The sequence below is a fragment of the Symphalangus syndactylus genome, chromosome 17, assembly GCF_028878055.3.
Source record: "Symphalangus syndactylus isolate Jambi chromosome 17, NHGRI_mSymSyn1-v2.1_pri, whole genome shotgun sequence".
Classification (NCBI taxonomy): Eukaryota; Metazoa; Chordata; class Mammalia; order Primates; family Hylobatidae; genus Symphalangus; species Symphalangus syndactylus.
In genome coordinates, this window is record NC_072439.2 from 16,440,477 (window position 1) to 16,462,287 (window position 21,811).

The 21,811-nt window shown below is 51.8% G+C and overlaps 1 protein-coding gene across 14 annotated transcripts in view; it reads left to right on the forward strand.

Moving 5' to 3' along the window:
• The window catches only part of EML2 (EMAP like 2), a 36,961-nt gene extending 15,510 nt beyond the window's left edge, over positions 1-21,451 (forward strand). For 8 of the 14 annotated variants that reach the window (XM_055249457.2, XM_055249456.2, XM_055249460.2 and 5 more), the window contains 12 exons: positions 2,049-2,183; positions 3,930-4,029; positions 9,423-9,577; positions 9,728-9,853; positions 11,856-11,987; positions 13,641-13,708; positions 14,475-14,563; positions 14,770-14,867; positions 15,425-15,512; positions 16,612-16,707; positions 17,637-17,767; positions 21,063-21,451. In XM_055249457.2, coding sequence (XP_055105432.1) covers positions 2,049-2,183; positions 3,930-4,029; positions 9,423-9,577; positions 9,728-9,853; positions 11,856-11,987; positions 13,641-13,708; positions 14,475-14,563; positions 14,770-14,867; positions 15,425-15,512; positions 16,612-16,707; positions 17,637-17,767; positions 21,063-21,188 — 1,344 coding nt within the window. In that variant the 3' untranslated portion in view covers positions 21,189-21,451. Of the gene's footprint in view, positions 1-2,048; positions 2,184-3,929; positions 4,030-9,422; positions 9,578-9,727; positions 10,110-11,855; positions 11,988-13,640; positions 13,709-14,474; positions 14,564-14,769; positions 14,868-15,424; positions 15,513-16,611; positions 16,708-17,636; positions 17,768-21,062 lie in introns of those variants that run through there. The other 6 variants (XM_063620723.1, XM_063620724.1, XM_063620725.1 and 3 more) reach the window with 3 other exon arrangements.
• The last annotated feature ends 360 nt before the right edge of the window (positions 21,452-21,811 follow it).

A 21,811-nucleotide genomic window follows, 5' to 3' on the forward strand; every position in this document is an offset into this window, starting at 1 on the left:
GAAACCTGGGTTTGTTCTATTTATTTATTTATTTACTTACTTACTTTGAGACAGAGTTTCGTTCTTGTCACCCAGGCTGGAGTGCAATGGCATAATCTTGGCTCACTGCAACCTCCACCTCTCAGGTTCAAGCGATTCTCCTGACTCAGTCTCCTGAGTAGCTGAGACTACAGGTGTGTGCCACCATGCCCGGCTAATTTTTGTATTTTTAGTAGAGACGGGGTTTCACCATGTTGACCAGGCTGGTCTCGAACTCCTGACCTCAGGTGATCCATCTGCCTCTGCCTCCCAAAGTGCTGGGATCACAGGCGTGAGCCACCACGCCCGGTGGAAACCTGGGTTTTGGATCAAGGCCCACTGTTTGGGTAAACAGAAATGGTGGTGAGGCTGTGCTCTGGAATTAGGGCTAGATGAGCTGGGTTCCACACACAACGCTTGCCTAGCTGTGTGGCCTTAGGCAAATGTTTTACCCTCTCTGAGCCTCACTTTTTTTTTTTTTTTTTTTTTTTGAGATGGAGTCTCGCCCTGTCACCCAGGCTGGAGTGTAATGGCATGATCTTGGCTCACTGCAACCTCCACCACCTGGGTTCAAGTGATTCTCCTGCCTCAGCCTCCCAAGTAGTTGGGATTACAGGTGCGCGCCACCACACCTAATTTTTTAGTATCTTTAGTAGAGACGGGGTTTCGCCACATTGACCAGGCCGGTCTCGAACTCCTGACCTCGTGATCCGCCTGCCTCGGCCTCCCAAAGTGCTGGGATTACAGGCGTGAGCCACTGCACCCGGCCCTCTCTGAGCCTCACTTTTTTTGTGAGACGGAGTTTTCCTCTTGTTGCCCAGGCTGGAGTGCAATGGCGCGATCTTGGCTCACTGCAACCTCTGCCTCCCGGGTTCAAGCAAGCGATTCTCCTGCTTCAGCCTCCCGAGTAGCTGAGATTACAGGCATGCTCCACCACGACCAACTAATTTTGTACTTTTAGTAGAGACGGAGTTTCTCCATGTTGGTTAGGCTGGTCTCGAACTCCCCACCTCAGGTGATCCACCCGCCTCGGCCTCCCAAAGGGCTGGGATTACAGGAGTGAACCACCGCGCCCAGCCTGAGCCTCACTTTTTAATTTGCAATGAGGTGGGCATAATGGCCTTGACCTCACAGGGTGATGGAGGATTAAAGGAGCTAATGATTGTAAAATGTTGAGCACAGTGCTTAGGGCAGAGGAGAGGATCTCCAAGTGTCTGCTGTTTTGTTAATGATGAAGAAGATGATAATGCTTCGCTGGCTTGTCCTGCTTCCTGTACTTTAATTTACTGTATAGGAAAGATACTGGCCAGGTGTGGTGGCTCACGCCTGTAATCCCAGCATTTTAGGAGGCTGAGGTGGGAAGATCACTTGAGGTCAGGAGTCTGGAGACCAGCCTGGCCAACATGGTGAAACCCCATCTCTACTAAAAATACAAAAATTAGCCAGGTGTGGTTGCACGTGCCTGTAAATCTAGCTACTTGGGAGGCTGAGGCAGGAGAATCGCTTGAACCTGGGAGGCAGAGGTTGCAGGAGCCGAGATTGTGCCACTGCACTCCAGCCTGGGCAACAGAGCGAGACTTGTACTCAAAAAGAAAAAAAAAAAAAAAAAAAAAGAGGCCAGGCGCAGTGGCTCACGCCTGTAATCCCAGCACTTTCGGAGGCTGAGGCGGGTGGATCACGAGGTGAAGACTTTGAGACCAGCCGGGAAACATGGTGAAATCCTGTCTCTACTAAGAATACAAAAATTAGCTGGGCGTGGTGGCACCTGCCTGTAATCCCAGCTATTCAGGAGGCTGAGGCAAGAGAATCGCTTGAACCTGGGAGGTGGAGGTTGCAGTGAGCTGAGATTGCACCACTGCACTCCAGTCTGGGTGACAGAGCGAGACTCCGTCCTGAAAAAAAAAAAAAAGAGAAGTTCAGGTGTGCAGCATACAACCCAAACAGCCATTTAGGGCAGTCCTGTGAGGGGCGGGTATAGTAGCCTTGGGGACTTTGAGGTCCTCATTCAGAATCTCCCCCACCCCCCAAAGTGCTCCAATGAGGCTGTATTGGTGGCCACCTTCCACCCCACGGACCCCACTGTGCTTATCACCTGCGGGAAATCTCACATCTACTTCTGGACCTTGGAAGGGGGCAGCTTGAGCAAGCGGCAAGGCCTCTTTGAGGTGAGTGCCAGGGGTTTGGGGGACAGGCTGGCCCTGAGAGAGGTAGTCAGGGACAGGCAGGGAGGTAGCAAGATCCCCCAGAGGGTGGCAGGGGTTTGGGATTACAGGGATGCTGAGATGTTGCCTGCTGGGGCCTCAGTTTCTTTCTCCGTACCGTGGTGATGATCCACCTTAACTCTGGAGTTAAGAGGGTGGCGGGGCACCATGAGGTGGAAGGATCGCCTGAGCTCATGGCTGCAGTGAGCGGTGATCAAATGATCACTCCAGCCTGGGTGATAGAACGAGACCCTATCTCAGGAAAAAAAAAAAAGTTGTGAGGATTCAAAGGGATGAAGAGTATAGCAGTTTCTAGCAGACAGTAAATGCTCAATAAATGGGTACTGTGGCAAGGTGGCTCTCGCCTGTAATCCCAGCATTTTGGGAGGCCGAGGTGGGAGGATCCCTTGAGCCCAGGAGTTTGAGACCAGCCTGGGAAACATGGTAAGACCTCATATCTACAAAAAATACAAAAATTAGCTGGGCATGGTGATGCGCACCTGTAATCCCAGCTACCTGGGAGGCTGAAGTGGGAGGATCCCTTGAGCCCAGGAGGTTGACACTGCAATGAGCCATGATGGCTCCACTGCACTCCGGCCTGGGTGACAGAGTGAGATCCTGTCTCAAAAAAAAAAAAAAAAGCAAAAAACCAGGGGTGCTGCGGTTGTCAATATGATGGATAATCAGAGAACTCAGAGGCTGCCTGGCTGAAAGAGCCACAAGCTAAAGCAGACAAACTGAGTGGGAAGCAGAGGGTGGGAAGACACAGGGCTTCCTCCCATAGGGCTCATTGCCTTTGGTGAGAGATGGGGCTTCCACCCCAAAAGGGAAGCCCAGAGAACACTGGGCACGGAGATGAAACAGAGACACTGAGAAGGTGGAGTGAGGCAGGGAAGGGGACCTAGAGAGACAGACTGAAGATGAGGAGGGAGGAGGAGAGACAAGATGAATGAGGCGCCGACAGGGGGGGAGAAGTCAGGGGGACCAGGCCGGGCGCGGTGGCTCACGCCTGTAATCCCAGCACTTTGGGAGGCCGAGGCGGGTGGATCACTTGAGGCCAGGAGTTCAGACCCGCCTGGCCAACATGTCAAAACCCCGTCTCTACTAAAAAAATATGAAAATTAGCCAGGCGTGATGGTGGGCGCCTGTAATCACAGCTACTTGGGAGGCTGCGGTGGGAGACTCGCTTGAACCCGGGAGGCAGAGGTTGCAGCGAGCTGAGATTGCGCCACTGCACTCCAGCCTGGTGACAGAGCGAGACTCCGTCTCAAAAACAAAAACAAAAACAAAACAAAATTAGCTGGCCGTGATGGCGCAGGCCTGTAATCCCAGCTACTTGGGAGGTTGAGGCAGGAGAATCGTTTGAACCCCGGAGGTGGAGGTTGCTGTGAGCCGAGATGTGCCACTGCACTCCAGTCTAGATGACAGGCGAGACTATGTCTCAAAAGAAAGAGTCAGGGGGACCAGAGAGAGGGCAGGAAGTGGGCCCAGGGATAGGAAAGCGAGACAATTGTGGTCAGAACCTCTAGGCCACCGGAGCACTGCAGGCTGGATGGAGGCAGGTGGGAGAAGGGATGCTCCACGCAGAGCCTTACCCCAAACGCATAGATAGAGGGGACTGCCTGGCCACAGTCCTGGGTGACAGATGACCTCTGGGAGGCTACCTGCTTCAGTGACGCTCTGACGCCTTCCTTTCCTCCCCCACCTTAGAAACATGAGAAACCGAAGTATGTGCTGTGTGTGACCTTTTTGGAAGGTGGCGACGTGGTCACGGGGGACTCTGGGGGGAACCTCTATGTTTGGGGCAAAGGTCAGTGTCACCCCATCTGTTTGGTCCCCAATCCAGTCTTCCCAAACACTCCTGGCTCTGCCTCCCTTCGTGGAATGCTGTTTGTGTGGAATGAGTGTAAATGGATGTCCGATTCCAACACCCTCGTCAAGGTTCAGCTCAAGTATCCCCATCTCCAGGAAATCTTGATTGACTCCCCCCTGCCTTGCCCTCTGGAAATCCCTTGTTAGGGATCAAGTCCAGATTATCAATGAATGGGTTAGCTCAGTTGTGGTTAGATGATGAATGGATGGATGGGTGGATGGAAGGAAGGATGGATGGGTGGATGGAAGGAAGGACGGATGGGTAGATGAATGGATACATGGACAAGTGCTTTGTCCCAGCGTGTGGATCAATGAATGAGTGAATGAAGGAATGAATGAAGGTGTGATCCTAGGAAATGGATGGAAGAATAAGTAAATCAATGTGTCATCCTCCTTAAAGGGAGCGTGACTGGGTAAAGGAACAAATGAGTGGTTGTTACCACTAATGGCTAGCTATGTTAGTGAATAGGTTTTGTCTCAGGCAGTGGATCTATACAGCCATGAATGAATGAGTGAATGAGTGAGTGAATGAATGAATGGTTGTTTCAGCCAATGGATTAATGTGTTATGAAGAACAGATTGTTCCAAGAAGTTAATAAATGATTGGATGAATAAATGACTTGTCTTAGCCAATGGTTGGGTGAAGAAATGATTGTTCCAACCAATGGATGACTTTATTAACAAACTAATAGGATGAGGCTGGGACAGTGGCTCATGCCTGTAATGCTAGTACTTTGGGAGGCCAAGGCAGGAAGATTGCTTGAGCCCAGGAGTTCTAGACCAGCCTAGGCAACATAGTGAGACCCCATATCTACAAAAAATTTTAAAAAATAATAACAATAACATGCTGGGCGCAGTGGCTCACGCCTGTAATCCCAACATTTTGGGAGGCCAAAGCGGGTGGATCACCTGAGGTCAGGAGTTCGAGACCAGCTTAGCCAACATGGTGAAACCCTATCTCTACTAAAAATACAAAATAATTACCCAGGTGTGGTGGCATGCACCTGTAATCCCAGCTACTTGGGAGGCTGAGGCATGAGAATTGCTTGAACCTGAGAGGCGGAGGTTGTAGTGAGCCAAGATTGCACCACTGTACTCCAGCCTGGGTGACAGAGCAAGACTCTGTCTCAAAAAAAAAAAAAAAAAAAAATGGCCGGACATGGTGGCGGGCGCCTGTAATCCTAGCTACACGGGGGGTTGAAGCAGGACAATCACTTGAACCCTGGGCAGAGGTTGCAGTGAGCCAAAACGGTGCCACTGCACTCCAGCCTGGGCAACAGAGTAAGACTCCATCTCAAAAAAATAAAAAATAAAAATAAAAAAGAGACCCCAGCTCACCTGGAGGAAGTGATACCACATTTGAGTCTTGAAGGATGGGAATTAAAGAGAATTATTGTTTCTTCCTCTCCCACCTTGGTCTCCTCCCTGACCTCACACCCTTCAGCCTCGCCACCTCCAATTTGGTTTGTTCCCAGAAGCAAATGTAAATCTGACCCAGTCCCTCCCCTTCTATTGCTCCCAGGTTCCCTTGTGACAAGTCCGTGCTCCTTACCGAGGCCTCCAGGACCCTGCCTGGTCTGACCCTGCTGTCTCCTGCCTTGACGTGCATGCCCTTGTGTGTTACACTTAATCACACCACATCTCTATTAGTTCTCTCAATTATCCATGTTCTCGCCTACTCTCTGCTTTTTGTAACAGAAACTTGTTCCTTCCACTTGGAACATTTTCCCACCCTCTCTAGTCCCAGCTGACTCCTACCCCACCTTCAGATCCTTGCTCAGCCATCTCCTCCTCCAGGAAGCCCTCCCTGACTCACCTGGCTGAGTGGAGCCCTCTATGGGATCTTAGTCTTCTGGGTATGCACCTGAGTCACCTGGGGTTGGCGCTGACTGTAGTGAGCCCTGCAAGGGTAGGGTGTGAGGTTGCCTTGGTCACCACTGTGTCCCCATATGAGCCTGGGCCCAGAGCAAATACTGGTTAAAGAATTATTGATTGAATGGGTTAATGGATGAAAGAATGGATAGGTAGATTGCCAGATGGGTAGATAGAGGGGTGAATGGTGAATGGGTAGATAGATTGGAAAATAGAAAATGGGTGGATGTTTGTTTTTTGGGTTTTGTTGTTGTTGTTGTTTGTTTGCTTGTTGTTGAGATGGAGTCTTACTCTGTGGCACAGGCTGGAATGCAGTGGCTCGATCTCGGCTCACTGCAATCTCTGCCTCCCGGATTCAAGCGATTCTCCTGCCTCAACCTCCCGAGTAGCTGGGACTATAAGCGCATGCCACCAAACCCAACTAATTTTTGTGTTTTTAGTAGAGACGGGGTTTCACCATGTTGCTCAGGCTGGTCTTGAACTCTGACCTCAAGTGATCCACATACCTCGGCCTCCCAAAGTGCTGGGATTACAGGCGTGAGCCACCGCGCCTTGCCAAAAATGGGTGGATGGAAGGATGGATTAACTGGTGAATGGTAGTTGAATGAAAGAGAGGATGGGCTGGTTGAGGTGGCTGGCACCTGTAATCCTAGCACTTTGAGGGGCTGAGGCAGGAGGATTGGTTGAGCCCAGGAGTTTGAGAACAGCCAGGGCAACATAGTGAGACCTCATCCTTTTTTTTTTTTTTTTTTTTTTTTTTTTGAGACGGAGTCTTGCTCTGTCGCCCAGGCTGGAGTGCAGTGGTGCAATCTCGGCTCACTGCAAGCTCCGCCTCCCGGGTTCACGCCATTCTCCTGCCTCAGCCTCTCCGAGTAGCTGGGACTACAGGTGCCCGCCACCACGCCTGGCTAATTTTTTGTATTTTTTAGTAGAGACGGGGTTTCACCGTGAGACCTCATCTTTACTTTTAAAAGTTTTTGGGCTGGGCGCGGTGGCTCACGCCTGTAATCCCAGCACTTTGGGAGGCCAAGGCAGGCAGATCACATGAGGTCAGGAGTTTAAGACCAGCCTGGCCAACAGCAAAACCCTATCTCTACTAAAAATACAAAAATTAGCCTGGCATGGTGGTGAGCACCTGTAATCCCAGCTAGTTGGGAGGCTGAGGTGGGAGAATCGCTTGAACCCAGGAGGTGGAGGTTGCAGTGACCAGAGATGGCACCACTGCACTCCAGCTTAGGGGACAGAGCGAGACTCTGTCTCAAAAAAAAAAAAATTTTTTAATAAAGAATTTTTTTTTTAAGACAGGGTCTCACTCCAGCGCCCAGGCTGGAGTGCAGTGGTGCCATCACAGCTCACTGCAACCTCTGCCTCCCAGTCTCAAGTGATCCTCCTGCCTCCCAAGTACCTGGGACTACAGGTACCCCCACCAGGCCCAAGTAATTTTTGTATTTGTTGTAGAGATGAGGTTGCCCAGGCTGGTCTCAAACCCTTGAGCTCAAGTGATCTTGGCTCACTGCAAGCTCTGCCTCCTGGGTTCATGCCATTCTCCTGCCTCAGCCTCCCAAGGAGCTGGGACTACAGGTGCCCGCCACCACACCTGGCTAATTTTTTGTATTTTTAGTAGAGACGGGGTTTCACCGTGTTAGCCAGGATGGTCTCGATCTCCTGACCTCATGATCCACCCGCCTCGGCCTCCCAAAGTGCTGCGATTACCAGCATCAGCCACCATGCTCGGCCAGCCTGCCCTCTCTCTCTTTTTTTTTTTTTGAGATGGAGTCTCGCTCTGTTGCCCAGGCTGGAGTGCAGTGGAGCGATCTCGGGTCACTGCAAGTTCTGCCTCCCAGGTTCGCCATTCTCTTGCCTCAGCCTCCTGAGTAGCTGGGCCTACAGGTGCCCACCACCACGCCTGGCTAATTTTTTGTATTTTTAGTAGAGACGGGGTTTCACCGTGTTAGCCAGGATGGTCTCGATCTCCTGACCTCATGATCCACCCGCCTCGGCCTCCCAAAGTGCTGGGATTACAGGCACGAGCCACCTAACCTGGCCACCTGCCCTCTCTTTTTAAAAAATTGTCTTTATTAGGTTGGGTGCCATGGCTCACGCCTGTAATCTTGGCACTTTGGGAGGCTGAAGCGGGCAGATCACTTGAGTCAAAGAGTTCGAGAGCAGCCCGGCCAACATAGTGAAACCCTGTCTCTACTAAAAATACAAAAATTAGCTGGGTGTGGTGGCACATGCCTGTAATCCCAACTACTCCAGAGGCTGAGACATGAGAATCACTTAAACCCAGGAGGCAGAGGTTGCAGTGAGCCAAGATCGTGCCACTGCACTCCAGCCTGGTTGACAGAGCAAGACTTTGTCTCAAAAACAAAACAAAGCAAAACAAAATGAGAGGCCGGGCGCGGTGGCTCACGCTTGTAATCCCAGCACTTTGGGAGGCCGAGGCGGGCGGATCACGAGGTCAGGAGATCGAGACCACGGTGAAACCCCGTCTCTACTAAAAAAGACAAAAAATTAGCCGGGCGTGGTGGCGGGCGCCTGTAGTCCCAGCTACTCGGAGAGGCTGAGGCAGGAGAATGGCGTGAACCCGGGAGGCGGAGCTTGCAGTGAGCCGAGATTGCGCCACTGCACTCCAGCCTGGGCGACAGAGCGAGACTCCGTCTCAAAAAAAAAAAAAAAACAAAATGAGAGAGGGCAAATGAATGGATGAGAGGTGGGTTGATAGATGGATGGCAGGGTGGCCGACTGGATGGATCAGTAGAGAGATGGGTGGATGAATGGGTAGGGTGATGGATGGATATATAGTCTGGTGGATGGATGGGTGATGAATGGATGAGTGGATAGTGTTCATCTAACAGACCAGTAGATAAGTGAGTGGATGGATGGATGGGTGGGTGTATGGGTCAAAGGGTAGATGGGTGGATGGGTAAATGTTAGTTCAGATGGTTTAATGAATGGATGATAAGGTATTATGTTTGAGTGGGTAGGTGGCAGGTGCTTGGGTGGTTGGGTGGGTGGACGAGCAGATAGAAAGGTGGAAAGGTGGGGCCAGGCGTGGTGGCTCATGCCTGTAATCCCAGCACTTAGGGAGGCCAAGGCGGGTGGATCACTTGAGGTCAGGAGTTCGAGACCAGCCTGGCCAAGATGGTGAAACCCTTCTCTACTAGAAACACAAAAAATTAGCCAGGCATGGTCGTGGGCGCCTGTAATCCCAGCTACTCGGGAGGCTGAGGCAGGAGAGTCACTTGAACCCAAGAGGCAGAGGTTGAAGTGGGCCGAGATAGCACCACTGCACTCCAGCCTGGGCGACAGAGAGACTCTGTTTCAAAATAAATAAATAAATAAAGGTGGAAAAGTGGGTGAGAATGGATGGACATAGGCTTCAGAGTTCAAGATGCTTTCAGGGGTCAGCATAGGAGTGGCTTCTCTCTGTTGACCCTGCCCCTGGCCACCCTGCAGGTGGGAACCGTATCACACAGGCGGTGCTGGGTGCCCATGATGGCGGCGTGTTTGGGCTCTGCGCCCTGCGGGACGGGACGCTGGTGTCCGGAGGGGGTCGTGATCGGCGGGTGGTCCTCTGGGGTTCTGACTACAGCAAGCTGCAGGAAGTGGAGGTGAGGAGGGGCAGTGGGCTCAGATGGGGGTGGAGAGGCCCCCCCATCTCACCAGGGCTCCCAACACCAGACCCTCCTCCCCATAGTATGTCACCCCACGCCCACCCCTGTGTGCGTCCTACTCATCTTTCCTCTTACCTGCCCACCCAGGTCCCCGAGGACTTTGGCCCCGTGCGCACGGTGGCAGAGGGCCACGGAGACACACTGTACGTGGGGACCACCCGCAATTCCATCCTGCAGGGCTCCGTGCACACAGGCTTCTCGCTGCTGGTCCAGGTGCGCCTCTCTCCTCTGCACCCCTCCCCTCTACCCAGCTCTTTCCCTTGCCTTCCCTGCATCATCCACTCCCCTTCCCCACTCCCAGTTCTCCTCACCTCCCTGCTCTGTCCCTTCTCTGACCTGGCCCTGACCCAGGACCCCTTCCCAGGATCCAGCAACCAAGAGTTTAACTCCGAGCACAGCAGAGGGGCCCCAGGCCCCTGCTCCAACTGTGCTGCCTCCTGCCACTCTGATTGTGAGTGGCATCCTTCAGGTTGGTGAGTGTCCCTACAGGTTGTCCCACAGCTGCAGACACCCTGGCCACACACCTCTCAGACTCCAGCTCCACGGATTGGGGAAGGCCCTGCTGGAGTCTGCTTGCAGTTCTTCTCGAAGCTCAAATGCCTGCTCCTCCCTTCCTTGCCTCCTCCCTCCCTTCCTTACCCCCGACCCAATTAAAGAACTCACCTACCGGGAAGCACTATATTTATACTTTTTTTTTTTTTAAATTTTTGAGACAGTCTCACTCTGTTGCCCAGGCTGTAGCGCAATGGTTCAATCTCGGCTCATTGCAACCTCCACCTCCTGGGTTCAAGCGATTCTCCTGCCTCAGCTTCCCGAGTAGCTGGAATTACAGGCATGTACCACCACGCCCAGCTAATTTTTATATTTTTAGTAGAAACGGGTTTTCACCATTTTGGTCAGGCTGGTCTCGAACTCCTGACCTCAAGTGATCCACCCACCTCAGCCTCCCAAAGTGCTGGGATTACAGGCATGAACCACTGCACCCAGCCCATACTATTATATTGGCTATTATAATTATTAATTGTAATATTAATATTACTTTGGGAGGCCCAGGCAGGCAGATCACTCGACATCAGGAGTCGAGACCAGCCTGGGCAACATGGTGAAACACCATCTGTACTAAAAATATAAAACATTAGCTGGGCATGGTGGTGTGTGCCTGTAATCCCAGTTTCTCAAAAGGCTGAGGCAGGAGAATTGCTTGAACCTGGGAGGCAGAGGTTGCAGTGAGCTGAGATCCTACCACTGCACTCCAGCCTGGGTGACAGAGTGAGATTCTGTCTCAAAAAAAATTTGTTATAAATATTAATAGTTAGACATTTCCATTTTGTGACCATATTGTCTGAATTATCCTTATGTTTAGCATTTTATTTGTTATATCACCCAGCCTGGAATGTAGTGGTGCCATTTTGGCTCACTACAACCTCCGTCTCCTGGGCTCAAGGGATCCTCGTGCCTCAGCCTCCCGAGTAGCTGGGACTACAGGTGTGCACCACCACAACTGGCAAATTTTTGTATTTTTTGTAGAGACAGGGTTTTGCCATGTTGTCCAGGCTGGTCTCGAACTCCTGAGTTCAATCTTCCTGCCTCAGCCTCCCAAAGTGCCGGGATTACCGGCGTGAGCCACCGTACCCGGTCAGCATTTTCCATCCATGATTTGAGTGAGCACAAGAATGCTATGAGGCACACATACCAATTGGCCCCATTTTACAGATGATCAAACTGAGGTTCCAAGGAGATGTCACCTGCCTAGGTGACTGCGCTCAGTCAGTAATAGAAAGCCGAAGGTCGGAGCCATCAGGTTTAGTGCCCTCCATGAGGTCCCTCAGACTTCTGGGCTCTGGCTGCAGACAGACTCCAGGAGGGCCTTCCCAGATCCTTGGAGCTGGAGACCTGGGAGGTGTGTGGCCAGGGTGCAGCCTGTCTGACCCCTGAGATCAAGCTCTGAGCCACCATGCCCTCCTGCCTCCCATTTTGCAAAGAAGAAAGCAGAGGTCCCTGGAGAAGGGGCAGGATTTGCCTTGAGTCACACACCAGGGCATGGGTTCAGATGCCCAATCGAGGCCCCCTTCAGACATACTGGGAAAGGTCTTCCCTGGGTCCCGCTGGGGCAGGGTGAGTTGCTGGGGCTCATCCAGCACTTGTCTGGCATTAGTGTTGGATGGGAAAAGGCCAGGGCTGCTGTCTCCATCCTGCTGTCCTCCCTTTCCACCAGGGCCATGTGGAAGAGCTGTGGGGCCTGGCCACACACCCCAGTCGGGCCCAGTTTGTGACCTGCGGGCAGGATAAGCTGGTGCATCTGTGGAGCTCAGAGTCCCACCAGCCCCTGTGGAGCAGGATCATCGAGGTAAGGGGCCTGGGGACTGGAAAATCACCATTCTAACAGAACTACCTTTCTCCATGTGTCAGGGCTCAGCACATTAGACTGAAACCAAACCAGGTCTTTTTTTTTTTTCTTCTTTGAGATGGAGTCTCGTTCTGTCACCCAGGCTGGAGGGCAATGGCACAATCTCGGCTCACTGCAATCTCCGCCTCCCAGGTTCAAGTGATTCTTCTGCCTCAGCCTCCCGAGTAGCTGGGATTACAGGCGTGCACCACCACGCCCAGCTAATTTATGTATTTTTAATACAGACAGGGTTTCACCATGTTGGTCAGGCTGGTCTCGAACTCCTGACCTCGTGATCTGCCTGCCTCGGCCTCCCAAAGTGCTGGGATTACAGATGTGAGCCACCGAGCCTGGCCCAAACAAGGTCTTTTTAAGCAGGGTGGGGGTTTCATCTAGGGAACTGGGTGCTTAGAAGCTCTCTCAGAAGGGTTGGAGGAGTAGGTTCTTGACTGGAAAGGAGCCCAGGACGACACCAAACCATCCTGTCAGGGGTGCTGCCATGAGGATGTGGGAGTCAGGAGCTGCTGAGTTCAGGGAAGGTGTGACCACTGCAACAGTCAAGTGTAGAGCTACACTGTCCCATAGGGTAACCACTGGCCACACATGGCTATTCACAATTAATTAAAATGTAAACAGTATAAAAATTTCAGCTGGGTGTGGTGGCTGACACCTGTAATCCCAGCACTTTGGGAGGCCGAGGCAGGTAGATTGTGTGAATCCAGGAGTTTGAGACCAGGCTGGGCAACATGGCAAAACCCCATCTTTACAAAAAATGAGAAAAAAAAAAAATTAGCCGGGCGTGGTGGTGGGCGCCTGTAATATCAGCTACTTGGGAGGCTGAGGCAGGAGAATCGCTTGAACCCGGGCGGTGGAGGTTGTAGTGAGCTGAGACTGTGCCACTGCACTCCAGCCTGGGTGACAGAGCAAAACTCCATCTCAAAAAAATAAATAAAAATTAAAAAAAATAAAAATAGGCCGGGCGCGGTGGCTCACGCTTGTAATCCCAGCACTTTGGGAGGCCAAGGCGGGCGGATCACGAGGTCAGGAGATCGAGACCACGGTGAAACCCTGTCTCTACTAAAAATACAAAAAATTAGCCGGGCGTGGTGGCGGGCGCCTGTAGTCCCAGCTACTCGGAGAGGCTGAGGCAGGAGAATGGCGTGAACCCAGGAGGCGGAGCTTGCAGTGAGCCGAGATTGCGCCACTGCACTCCAGCCTGGGCGACAGAGCGAGACTCCGTCTCAAAAAAAAAATAAAAATAAAAATAAAAATAAAAAGAGTCTTAAAATTCTGGATGCCTTTTGTCCCAGCATTCCCACATCTAGGAAATTATCTAAAGAAGTCGTCTTGGATGAATAAAGCTGTGGGAATTTAGAAGAGCAAAGAGGGATCCCGGGACAGGAGTGACAGGAGGAATGTTTTCTGTTCAGGCTAACATGTTACAGAAATGTAAAGGAATGGCGCCATGGTGTCTAGGGTGGGGGTGTCCCAAAGGGCAGCAGAGGGAGGGGAGAGCCCTCATGCAAAGATTAGACTTGGCCCTGAGGCAGGAGAATGTCCAGATGGACATGGGACCCCAGCTCTGAGCCCTGCCTCTTCTCTCTCCCTTCTCAGGACCCTGCCCGCTCAGCCGGCTTCCACCCCAGTGGCTCTGTCCTGGCTGTGGGTACAGTGACTGGCAGGTAAAGCTGAGGAGAGCATTTCGGGAAGGCTTCTCTGCTCCCTGGGGAACTGGCCCTTCTTCCCTCTTTCCTACTTTCCCAAATCCCACCATTTACGGAGCCCTGATCCCTCAATATTCCTCTGGCTCACTGCAGCCTCCGCCTCCCAGGTTCAAGCGATTCTCCTGCCTCAGCCTCCCAAGTAGCTGGGATTACAGGCGCCCACCACTATGCCTGGCTAATTTTTTTTTTATTTTTAGTAGAGACGGGGTTTCACCGTGTTGGCCAGGCTGGTCTCGAACTCCTGACCTCAAGTGATTCGCTTGCCTCAGCCTCCCAAAGTGCTAGGATTATAGGCGTGAGCCACCGCACCTGGCCTTGTTTTGTTTTTTCTGGGGACAGAGTCTTGCTCTGTCGCCCAGGCTGGAGTCCGGTGGTGTGATCTCAGCTCACTGCAACCTCTGCCTCCCGGGTTCAAGCAATTCTCGTGCCTCAGCCTCCCAAGTAGCTGGGATTACAGGCACGTGCCACCACGCCCGGCTAATTTTTGTGTTTTTAGTAGAGACGGGGTTTCACTACGTTGGCCAGGCTGATTTCGAACTCTTGACCTCAAATGATCCACCCACCTCGGCCTCCCAACGTGCTGGGATTATAGGCCTGAGCCACCGTGCCCAGCCCAGGTCTCTTCTGGGGTCCCTCTGATCCCTCCCTTAGACCCCACAGATTGCGGCCCCTCTCTGTCAGATCAGCTCACCCCTCCTCCCCCCACCACGCCCTCTCCTTCAAGATGGCTGCTGCTGGACACGGAGACCCATGACCTGGTGGCTATCCACACAGACGGCAATGAACAGATCTCAGTGGTCAGCTTCTCCCCAGGTAAGCGGCAGGCCTGGGACACCCAAGCGGCAGGGCCAGGGGACAGAGGCTCATTGTTCTTGGCAGGGGGAGGGGTGGAGCCTGCGAAGCGAGGCCTAGGAGGGATGCAGTGGGGATGGAGCTGGGGACTGTCGAGGGGGCTGAGTCTGGGCGAGGAGGGGGTGGAGCCTGGGTGCCTCCTCATAGCCCCCCTCCCCCTCCCCCAGACGGGGCGTACCTGGCCGTGGGCTCCCACGACAACTTGGTGTACGTGTACACGGTGGACCAGGGCGGCCGCAAGGTCAGCCGCCTGGGCAAGTGCTCGGTGAGTGGGCAGTGGCCCCCAGCCTGCGCCGCCACCCCGCGCAGGGGGTGCAGAATTAACCAATTTTCTACCTCAAGGGAGCGCAGCTTCAACACTCAACTGATTCTGCCCAGATCAGAGAGCAAGGAGTCTTGGCCCCGTCCACACATTCACCACCTCTTGTGTTCTAAGCCCGCCCCTTTGTGTAGCTCCGCCCCCACGTGCTAAGCCCACCATCTGTGTAGCCCCGCCCCTCACGTTCCGAGACCGCCCCTCTGTGTAGCCCCGCCCCTCAACATTCAAAGCCAGCTCCTCTGTGTCTAGCCCTGCCCACCTGTTCTAAACTCCCATTGTGTTCTAAGTGCTTTTTGTCTAGCCCTGCCCATCACAGTCTGGCCCCGCCCACAGTATTCTGGCCCTGCCCCCATACTCCAAAGGCCTGTGTATCCTTCCTTTAGTCCCCTTGTGTTCTCGCCCTACCTCTGTATTTGACCTTCTACTTTCCTGATTTAATCCTGTCCCCCTCTCCTTGGTTCCACCCTCTGCAGCTCTAACACCATCCCTTCCCTCCCCCGCAGGGCCATTCCAGTTTTATCACCCACCTGGATTGGGCCCAGGACAGCAGCTGCTTTGTCACCAACTCCGGGGACTATGAGATTCTGTACTGTGAGTTCTCCAGGACCCAGAGACATTACTTCCTCCGTCTCATTTGTAGACTTCCCTAAATTCTGGGAGGGGAGGGAGGGGCTTCAAGCCTCACTCCCTTGGTATTCAAGGCTGTTTCTGGTTTGGAATTCAGGGACCGCTGGCTTCTTATTTTCTCCCTGGTGTACCCCACTTTTGGTCAACTTCTCCCCTTTCTGGTCGATGGGTAGGATTTTTTTTACATTTTTAAATTTTTAATTTTTATTTATTATTATTATTATTATTATTATTTTTGAGACGGAGTCTTGCTCTGTCTCCCCGGCTGGAGTGCAGTGGCGCGATCTCGGCTCACTGCAAGCTCCGCCTCCCGGGTTCAAGTGATTCTCCTGCCTCAGCCTCCTGAGTAGCTGGGATTACAGGAGCACATCACCATGCCCTGCTAATATTTGTATTTGTATTTTTTTTTTTGAGATGGGAGTTTCTCTCTTGTCTCCCAGGCTGGAGTGCAATGGCACGATGTCGGCTCACTGCAGCCTCCACCTCCCAAGTTCAAGCGATTCTCTTGCCTCAGGCTCCTGAGTAGCTGGGATTCCAGGTGTCCACCACCATGCCCAGCTAATTTTTAAAATATTTTTAGTAGAGACAGGGTTTCGCCATGTTGGCCAGGTTGGTCTTAAACTCCTGACCTCAGGTGATCCGCCTGCCTCGGCTTCCCAAAATGCTGGGATTACAGGCATGAGCCACCACGCCTGGTCTAATTTTTGTATTTTTAGTAGAGATGGGGTTTCACCATCTTGGCCAGGCTGGTCTCGAACTCCTGACCTCAGGTGATCCAGCCGGATGCTGTGGCTCATGCTGCCTCCTGGGATTACAGACATGAGCCACTGCGCCTGGCCAGATGCGCGTTTCAAAGCAGATGCGCCCACTTACGCTGCGGGCTGTGTAGTCCCAGCATGTGATGCCTTCTCAGCCAGTCCTGACAGGTAGAATGAGCCCTGGGACCTTAGCCTCCTCCGTCTTGGACCTCAGCTCCAACCTCAGCTCCGATTACCTAAGAAAGGGATGGGTTTACTGGGTAGTTCTTCCAACTCTTAATGTCTCCTCCCATTGTCTGCCCCAGGGGACCCGGCTACCTGTAAGCAGATCACCAGTGCGGATGCTGTGAGGAACATGGAATGGGCCACAGCTACTTGTGTCCTGGGGTTTGGGGTGTTTGGTGAGTTCTGGAATGAGAGGGGTCTCACTGAGGACAGGAGTTCTGAGAGACATCCCTGCTGGTGGTTTCCAGAGTCTTACTGCTTACTTCCAGTGTGGGAAGCTCACTGCTTTACTGCATGTGGGCTGTATTTGTGTAAGAGGAAAGGGTAGGGTGAGATGACTCATTAGAGCTGTAATAAAATGAAACCAAATGGGCGTGGTAACTGGCCAGGAGAGATCCACACTGCCGATGCCCTAGCCACCCATTCATTCAGGCACGAATGAAGCAAGCACATACTCCCTGAGCAGTTCTGTGCCCGCCGTGGGCTTGGCAGTGACCATGACTGAGGGCCCTGCTCTCCTGGGGCTCTCAGTCCAGTGGGGGAGACAGACTTGTCCCCAGACAGTGATGACCCAGAGTGAGCAGGTCTGGGACAGGGAAACCCAGGGTGGGGCATCTGGCCTACTCTTTGAGGGAATCAGGGAGGGCTTCCTGGAGGAAGAGACATCTGAGCTAGGACCTGGAGGATGAGGAGTTACTTTCCAGGGCAGTGAAGAAGGAAAGCAGTCTCTTGGCAAAGGGAATAGTACATACAAAAGCCCAGGCGTGACACAGAACTTGGCATTTGGAGAAATGCAGGGAGGCAGGGTGGACAAATCATTACAGAGTTTAACAGGAGCACTGATGAGGGATGAGGCTGGAGCAGTGCATGGGGCCCGCGGAGCCTTAGAGCCACCGGCTTCTAAGATCACCAGGGAGCCATGGAAGGGTTTTGAGCAGAGCAGGGGCAGGCTCGGATTCACATTTTAAGGTCATTCTGACTCATATCCTCGGATAGATACAGGCTAGGTCGGAACAAATTAAGGTGGCTGGAGTGGCAATCTGCTCCTCTTGGCGGTCCCTAGCTCCAGCTGACATCTTACCACTTCCCTCCATCTTGCCCACAGGGATCTGGTCTGAGGGGGCGGACGGCACTGATATCAATGCTGTGGCCCGCTCCCATGATGGGAAGTTGCTGGCTTCAGCTGATGACTTTGGCAAAGTTCACCTGTTTAGCTACCCCTGCTGTCAGCCTCGAGTGAGTCCCTTGGGGAGATGGGGGTGGACAGGGGTAGCAAGCAGGGGTGAGGACAAGATTCAGGCAGCTCTGGTCCAACCCCACGCCTTCTCTGAGCCTCAGTTTTCCCATCTGTACAAGGAGGACAGTAGTCTTGATCCCAAGGGCCTTTCTTAACCCAAAGGTGGATGAATTTCAGTGGGTCATGGTGAAGACCTGGTTCTCTGAAATTCTGAGCAACTGCAATTCTGAGCTCTTTGGTTCTTTTATCCTTGTTAACTCAGTAAATATTTATTGAGCACCTACTATGTACCTGGGCATAGGATATACAACCACATCTTAAAAGTTTTTAAGGGAGGCCAAGGCCAGGTGCAGTGGCTCACACCTATAATCGCAACACTTTGCAAAGCTGAGGCAGGAGGATTGCTTGAGGCCAGGAGTTCAAGACCAGCCTGGGCAACAAAGTGAGACCCCCCATCTCTACAAAAAACACACAAAATTAGCTGGGCATGGTGGTGCATGCCTGTAGTCCCAGCTACAAGGAAGTCTGAGGTGAGAGGATTGCTTGAGCCCAGGAGGTTGAGGCTGCAGTGAGCCATGATTGCACCACTGTACTCTATGTAGCCTGGGCGACAGAGCAAGACTTTGTCTCAAAACAAAGACAAAAACAAAAAAAAAGCTGGACGTTAATTTTACCATTCTCTGGTTCTAACAGAAGAGGGATTGTTTCAGCATTTTCCTAGGAACTTTTCATGCATAAAAGTAGAAAGACTAGTACAGTGACCCCTCCTGTACCTGTTACCCATGTTCAACTATTACCAGATTTGGTATATTTATTTCATTTGTTTCTTCTTTCTCCCTTCTCTTCTTTTTTTATTTTTTATTTTTGAGACAGGGTCTCACTCTGTTGCCCAGGCTGGAGTGCTGTGGCATGGCACAATCTCGGCTCACTGCAGCCTTGACCTCCTGGACTCAAGCGGTCCGCCCACCTCAGCCTTCTGAGTAGCTGGGACTAACAGGCGTGCACCACCACACCTGGCCAACTTTTGTATTTTTGATAGAGACAGGGTCTCTGTTGCCCAGGCCGGTCTTGATCTCCTGGGCTTGAGCAATCCTCCCCACCTTAGTTTCCCAAAGTGCTGGGATTACAAGGCGTGAGCCACAGCACCTGTCCTGGTCTGTAGTTTTAAGAAACTGCACATGTGGCCGGGTGCGGTGGCTCATGCCTATAATCCCAGCATTTTGGGAGGCCAAGGTGATGGATCACCTGAGGTCAGGAGTTTGAGACCAGCCTGACCAACATGGTGAAACCCCGTCTCTACTAAAAATACAAAAGTTAGCCAGGCGTAGTGGCAGGCGCCTGTAATCCCAGCTACTGGGGAGGGTGAGGCGGGAGTATTGCCTGAACCCGGGAGGCAGAGGCTGTAGTGAGCCGAGATCGTGCCACTTTACTCCAGCCTGAGTGACAGCAAGGCTTCATCATAAAACAAAAACAAAAACAAAACACACATACGAAAACGCATAGGTTATCTTTTAGCCCTCTAAATTGAGCATTCATGCCTAAAAAAAATAAGGATAATTCTGGCCAGGCCCGGTGGCTCACGCCTGTAATCCCAGCACTTTGGGAGGCCGAGGCAGGCGATCACCTGAAGTCAACAGTTCGAGACTAGCCTGGCCAACATGGTGAAACCCCGTCTTTACTAAAAATGCAAAAAAATTAGTCGTGGGTGGTGGCGGGCGCCTGTGATCCCAGCTACTCAGGAGGGTGAGGCAGGAGGATCACTTGAACTTGGGAGGCGGAGGTTGCAGTGAGTTGAGATTGCACCACTGCACTCCAGCCTGGGCAAAAGAGCGAGACTCTGTCTCAAAATAATAATAATAAGAAGAAGAAGAAGAAGAAGAATTCTTACATATCCACAAGCCTGTGACCACTCCTACTCATTAACATTAATTTCTTCTTCTTTTTTTTTTTTTTTTTTTTTGAGACAGAGTTTTGCTCTTGTTGCCCAGGCTGGAGTGCAATGGCGCGATCTCGGCTCACTGCAACCTCCGCCTCCTGGGTTCAAGTGATTCTCCTGCCTCAGCCTCCTGAGTAGCTGGGATTACAGGCATGCACCACCATGCCCGGCTAATTCTGTATTTTTTAAATAGAGACAGGGTTTCTCCATATTGGTCAGGCTGGTCTTGAACCCCCAACCTCAGGCGATCTGCCTGCCTCGGCCTCCCAAAGTGCTGGGATTACAGGCATGAGCCACCGCGCCCAGCAACATTAATTTCTTACATGCCTCATCCCTAGGAAGGCAAAAACAAAACATTAATTCTTAAATATGATCTTATAGCCAGTACATATTCATAGTTCCCTGATGTGCCCCAGACTGGCCTTCTACGGTTGGTTTGTTTGAACCAGGGTCCAAACTACGTTTGCTTATGTCTCAAATCTCAGCATGTAGAATAGCCTTCTCCACGTGCATGCTATTTCTTCTATTTATGCCATTAACTTGCTGAATAAACCAATTCAGTTGCCCTGCTGGGTTTTTTGTTTGTTTGTTTTTGTTTTTTTGACAGAGTCTCCCTCTGTCACCCGGGCTGGAGTGCAGTGGCATGATCTCGGCTCACTGCAACCTCCTCTGCCTGGGTTCAAGTGATTCTCATGCCTCAGCCTCCCAAGTAGCTGGGACTACAGGTGTGTGCCACCACGCCTGGCTAATGTTTTTGTATTTTTAGTAGAGACAGGGTTTTACCACATTGGCCAGGCTGGTCTTGAACTCCTGACCTCAAGTGATCTCCCCACTTTGGCCTTCCAAAGTGCTGGGATTATAAGCGTGAGCCACCACGCCAGGCCTAATTTTGTATTTTTAGTAGAGATGGGGTTTCACCACGTTGGCCAGGCTGGTCTTGAACTCCTGACCTCAAGTGATCCACCCCCACCTCGGCCTCCCAAAGTGCTAGGATTACAGGCATGAGCCACCACGCCTGGCCTCTGTTGGTTCTTAAACAAAGGGCTTATTAGCCCTGGCAACACTGGGACACCCCATTGCTATAAAAGTAAAAAAAATTAGCCAGGTGTGGTGGCGCATAGCTGTGATCCCAGCTACTTGGGAGACTCAAGGAGACTTGAGCCCAGGAGGTCGAGGCTGCATTGAACCTGTGCTCATGCCTAAGTGACTTCACTCTAACCTAAGTGATTAAAAAAAAAAAAAAAAAAAAAAAAAAAAAAGAGGAAGAGCAGAGAAGAACCAGGTCAAGAGAAGAGGACCATGATGGGGTGGCATTGTCCCCGCTGACCTTTCTTCATTTACTTCTTTCCTTATAACAGGCCCTCAGCCACAAGTACGGTGGACACAGCAGCCACGTGACAAATGTGGCCTTCTTGTGGGATGACAGCATGGCCCTGACCACGGGGGGCAAGGACACCAGTGTGCTACAGTGGCGGGTGGTCTGATGCGGCCAGGGAAGAGTCAGGTGTCAGGGCAGGAATTCTATTTTCGGGAGATGTCTATTGCCGAGTAGAGTAATATATACCCAGAGTATGTCTATAGCAGAGGGGGTTATTGGGGTGGGAGGGTAGACTGACAGACAGAAGTCTCTATTTATCCGGGTGGGAAGAGGGAGTCACATCGCTTTGGGGATCCATCGGTGTTTGGTTTGGGGTGTTTTTTAAGTTTTTTCTTTTATATCATCCAGAAATAAAGTCACGTACACTAAGGTGTGTCAGGGTCTGTGTATTTGTATGGTGTGTGCCTACACAGTTGTGTATGTGTATGGATGTGTGTGTGTATTAGGGTATTAGTCCGTTTTCATGCTGCTGATAAAGACATACCTGAGACTGGGCAATTTACAAAAAAAAGGTCTATTGGACTTACAGTTCCATGTGGCTGGGGAGGCCTCACAATCATGGTGGACGATGAAAGGCACATCTCACGTGGCGGCAGACAAGAGAAGAGAGCTTGTGCAGGGAAACGCCACTTTTTAAAACCATCAGATCTTGTGAGACTCATTCACTATCACAAGAACAGCGTGGGAAAGACCTGCCCCATGATTTAATTACCTCCCACCAGTTCCCTC